This window comes from Sparus aurata, chromosome 1 (genome assembly GCF_900880675.1).
Source record: "Sparus aurata chromosome 1, fSpaAur1.1, whole genome shotgun sequence".
Taxonomy (NCBI): domain Eukaryota; kingdom Metazoa; phylum Chordata; class Actinopteri; order Spariformes; family Sparidae; genus Sparus; species Sparus aurata.
The window spans coordinates 17,047,554-17,052,500 of NC_044187.1; the positions used below are offsets into that span (position 1 = coordinate 17,047,554).

At 39.8% G+C, this 4,947-nt stretch overlaps 1 protein-coding gene across 2 annotated transcripts; it reads right to left on the minus strand.

Annotated features, from left to right (window-relative positions):
* Positions 1–242: 242 nt before the first annotated feature.
* On the minus strand, positions 243–4,947 carry ufsp2 (ufm1-specific peptidase 2). Of its 2 annotated transcripts, none has more exons than XM_030423896.1 (12): positions 4,815–4,947; positions 4,511–4,601; positions 3,305–3,488; positions 3,158–3,224; positions 2,777–2,949; positions 2,478–2,670; positions 2,107–2,253; positions 1,586–1,750; positions 1,376–1,500; positions 1,206–1,282; positions 912–1,036; positions 243–823 (listed from the first exon to the last, which is right to left on the minus strand). In XM_030423896.1, the coding sequence occupies exons 1-12, from the start codon at positions 4,815–4,817 to the stop codon at positions 737–739; spliced, it is 1,437 nt and encodes a 478-aa protein (XP_030279756.1). In that variant the 5' UTR covers positions 4,818–4,947; the 3' UTR covers positions 243–736. The 2 variants fall into 2 exon arrangements, with proteins under 2 accessions (XP_030279756.1, XP_030279843.1); XM_030423983.1 differs by having other exon boundaries at positions 737–823; positions 2,777–2,931.

The following is a 4,947-nucleotide window of genomic DNA, read 5'->3' on the forward strand; positions in this document are numbered from 1 at the left end:
CTTGTTTTATCTGATCAGCAGTCGAAAACCCCAAAAATAAAACTTACTGCAAAAAAGTATAAAAGCACTTATAATCTAAGCTTCTGGTGTCTACTGGAGAATATTTGGATTATTTTTTTCTTTCTTTTCGAAGAACGGCCATAACAATAACGATATGTTTTCCGTTCATCAACTAACATATATATAAATTATTTCAGTTATAGTCTGTAACTTTTAAACATTCAAATACAAAAAGAAGGGAATACAGTATACTGTACAGTTTAATTACTTGCATAATTGGCCAGGTTACAAAGTAGAAAAGGTCCCCTACAGCAGGTCTCAATGTAATCCAGCAGCAGAAGAGTTAGAAGGCCATGTTATATATCAGTCTTGGTGCGTTAGTTTGTCTGCTGGTAACACAAATCAACAACAAGGCTGTGTTGACCTTGATGCCCTGTATTTCTGAATTAAATGAGCCTATTTAGTATCCACATTCAGCAGCTTTGTCATTAAATCAGAAAGTTCAGTACATGACATGAACAGTTTCTCTTCTCAGTACAGAAATACATCCATCTCTAGCCGCCTTTGTTGCTAAAACAATAATTTATGCAGGATCTGACCAAGCGGAACATTAACATGTAGCATTATTAGAAAAATTACTCAAATTTGCCACATAGGGTGCATTTCTATACAACAACCACATTTGTAGATACTTTTTTAAATGCCAAATGATGCGTGTCCGAAAGGCTGTGAGAGCTCAGATGGTCTTTGGCCTCTGAGGCAGACACAGATTATAATACGCAGTCTGATCCCAAAAGTCTGGTCCTTTCCAGCCGCACCAGCCCTGAAACAGACAAACATACATTCAGCACTGTGCAGGCCATGAAAGTGTATACTTTACAGAGACAAATGCAGGTGTTTATTACAGTTACCTTGTCTGTGATAACCTGTAAGTCCTCTGCGCCGGTGTAATGTGGATCTAAGATGAGATAGCGGATCTGCCCGGTGGTCTCGCTCCATGCTACACCGAGAATAGTGTGAGCCAAAACTCCCCCTCCTACAGACAGACAGACACAAGCAACATGAAGACACCCCCTGCATCCATCTGAGGGAAATGCTACTTAGTATTATGTAATGAAATACACACATGTTGTTAGTTGTGGTGAATTAAAGACAAAAATGCTTGTAAAATATGAAAGAAAAGTTCTGAAGTAATTCCAGTTTACCAATCATGACAGGAGTCCCTTCAGTAAGGAAGTGGTTTGCAAGTTCTCTTCCTTTGGAGGCTAACTCAGAGCCTTGACTGCAGAGTAGAAACAGTCATCATCAGATAAACCCAAACAATATATACACCATCATTGCACAAGGTGCTCTCCATAGGAATCATACAACACACCTCACAAACATGATCTTGGAGGTGACCTCGAGCAGCTGGTTCAGAACAGCCTGAACCTCGATGGATCCGATCCACTGTCGTGATCCGACAAAAGACTTCTGTTTGTCTCCGACATCCACCAAAGCCTGGAGAGGAGAGAATTGGACATTTCTATAGTATTGTGACTGTTATACAGAGCATCACATCTACAGAACCAGCACCACTGTGTACCTGTTGGATCTCCTTGTGTGTGGGCACATGCCGCTCCGTGTAGCCTTGCTGCTCGAACCAGGAGCAGATGGTCTGGAGGGAGCGATAAGCACAGCCCCAGCCATTATCATCCATGTGGTCCTGCATGTAGTGGTGGTAGCTGTAGATCCCCTGGACCAAGTACACCTTGAGAAAGACATTCAATGTTACTAATTCTCACATAGTACACCTCAGTATCTATCTTTGAAAGAGGAGCTAGAAGGAGGAGCGTGAAAGACTTTAAAGGCCACAAATCATGCTCATCTTCAGGTTCATACTTAATAATTACAATTTTATCAATTTTTTAAAACCTCTATTCACTCTCTGTCTGAACGATCAGTTTTTTGCACCTGTTGCTTTAAAGCTTTTCTGAATACAGGCTTTACGCATTTCTGATTGAGCATTTTCATTATTTGACAGTATTAATGAAGCACCTAAACCTACTTTATAATAAAAAAAAGACATGGAAATCTCACTTTCTACAATATGGAGGGAAGCCGTACCTTTCCATTGTCCAGAGTGGGATGTGTGAGGACCAGGTGAGGGTTTCGGAGGTAACCATCTCTGTAAGGCTCATTGGGAAAGTGGTAAGCGTTTGCTCTTCTGAAATAAGGCCAGTCATCTAGCAGCTCAAACCGTTGATGCAGATCCTAAAGAGACAGACATTTTGTGTAAAATAACATTTTGCAAAATAAGTCAGGCGCAAAGATATTGCATGTTTCTTGCACAATGAATTGGTTCCACTGCCCATTGGATAAACAAATACGAATCTGTATGCTACATGTTTTTTAAGAAATCATAACAAATTCAAAACAAATTCAATGTCTGGGGGCTGCGTTTTGGCTGCCTTTAATTTGGGATTTATTGTCCTTACCCTACGTTGTGTCTCTAGCTGGCTGTCAGGCACTCCTGCTGGGTAAACCACGGTCACGAGTCCTTTTGGCTCTGGCAGGAGGAAGTGAAGCGGTTCAGGTACCAGCAGCGTCATCCCCTTCATGTGCTGCAGGATCACTTTCTCCATCTCACACAGCTGATGACTCAGCGCCTCCACTAGGCGCTCACAGGCACTACAGTGACAGATAAAAATATTTCACAGTGAGCAGAACTATTCATGGTCGCAGCTGGTGGTGAGTTTGGTTCGAGCAAATCTAACGTTTTTAAGGTGAGACATACTCTTTGATTGTGTCGTTGCAGTTGGTGCGGATCACACAGTCCATGGGAAGAGTTGTAGAGAAGAAGTGGGATTTCTTGATGGTTCTGGTGAGGATCGGGGGTGGAAGCGGGCCAGTCGTTGTCGCCTCCATCATCAGGCGAAGGTTTATGATGCTCTGAATGACAAATGTGAACTTACATTCAAGCGCAAGCACACACAGACACCATAAAGACAATAAAGTATCGGTGAATATCTTTATTATATCATTAATATAACAACTAAGATGCTGTGGCAGAGAAAAGAGAAAAAAAGGACTTTTAATTATCATATTAGTTCAGAATAATACAAAAATAACAATACACATACAATCTTCACACAAAAAAACTACTAAATGTACCTACCACTGATGAACTTTTTTTGCTTTTCTTTCTTGCAGATCTCTTGCCTGTGCTCTCTTGTTCATCGGTCCTGAAATAAACGAAAACTTTATCACAAAAAAGCCAAAGATTTAGAACAATAAAGAAAATATCTTGGCAGAGTGAACTTACTGTATCCATTGTTGTAAGTCTTCACACAGTGTGTTTGGAGTTATTTCATCAGGTGTTGCATGAACACCTCTGTTCGGCCAAATAATAACAGGACTGTCACAGACGGTGAGAACACAGGCTTCAGATTTCACCAGAGACTGAAGCGTCCCGAATGTTCTCGAGATGACTTTGTGCATGAGTGGTACTGCAAGAAGACAAAAAGACAGTATTATTGATTTATTATTACACTCTTATACACTTTTAAATTACACCTGACTGATATCATATGACTCTTGCTATATCCTTTTATCAGCACTGCACTCAATCAACATTACTTTTTCTTTATAAGCAAGATTTGGAATCTTACTTTGATTAACTGTCTTAGCGATCTTTCTTTCCTCAGTGTCCATGCTCTGCACCAAGATTTTTATATTAAATGAAGACCATGAAGGGGGCCTGTAGCTACGAAAGTGGACACAATACTGACATTCTTGGTTTGGTTGGAGAATTTTAACTTATTGACATATTTATATAAGCGAACAAACTAAATAAAGAAACTAGCAGAAATTAAAGAAACTATCTTTGTTTTCATGAAACTGAAGAAAAAACAAACTGACCTTAAAGGACAACACAATTTCATACTGTTGTACTTATATGCGGCAGACCCTGCCACCTTTCTAGCTTCAAACAGTGTTCTGGGGAACTTATTTTCCTCTGAGAACAGCTTGTTTATTCAGTTATGGACAAGATGATCTGAGTTTGTACTATTACCTCACGGACATTGCACATATCAAAATTCTGAGTTTGAATTTCTTCTCCAAAACTACATAGTGCCCCTTTAAGGCCAAACAAGTTAATTATAATAATGGTATTTCCTCCACAAATATTACATTACTATACTGATGCAATCCTTTAGGTAAATAACATTTACCAAAACATTATTCTAGCAGTTTAAACATATAATTAAAGTTTATTGGTTTAATTTGTTTCTTAGACTGTCTTTGGGTTACACTGAGGGATTTTGCACTCTTGACCACAGCATTTGAAACCTGACTATGGTCCTGCAGGTAGTAACACACAGCAGCAAGGAAAGTAAACCCCGTCATCAAAAAAAGGAACATTAATCATTCTTGTATAGTTAAATTGTTGCCGGGATCCCTTTCAACATCATCTTATCCAACTACGTTCAAAAATATTAATATTAATATAAAACGTCCGTGAACGTACCATCTGTACTGTCCAGCTGACATTTGAGCTCTAGCGGCCCTCTGACACGAAGTATTGTCCATGTGTCGGAGCACTGGGAGTCAGAGACAACCTGGGACAACACAAGAGAAGTAAGAAGCCTGACAGAGAGCAGACTGAAAGAGTTTAAAACGTTAACGTAAATTATTATTGTGGTGACAGCCGAGAAGGAACCGAGGAGCCGCTGTCAGCTAGCAGTAAGCTAATCTACTAGCTAACAGCGAGCTGAGTTTAACGTAAAGCTGGACAGAAATGGACATGAACGATAGTCTGACAATAAACTTACCATCGTGGAGTTTAGTACAATAATGTTGAATTAAATCACAGACGTGTGTGCAGCTGTCTAAACACTGTAGGCTGACATGTCTGTTGTAGGAAATATTCAACGTGTCTCTGCCTGCTGCATTCTATTGGACAAC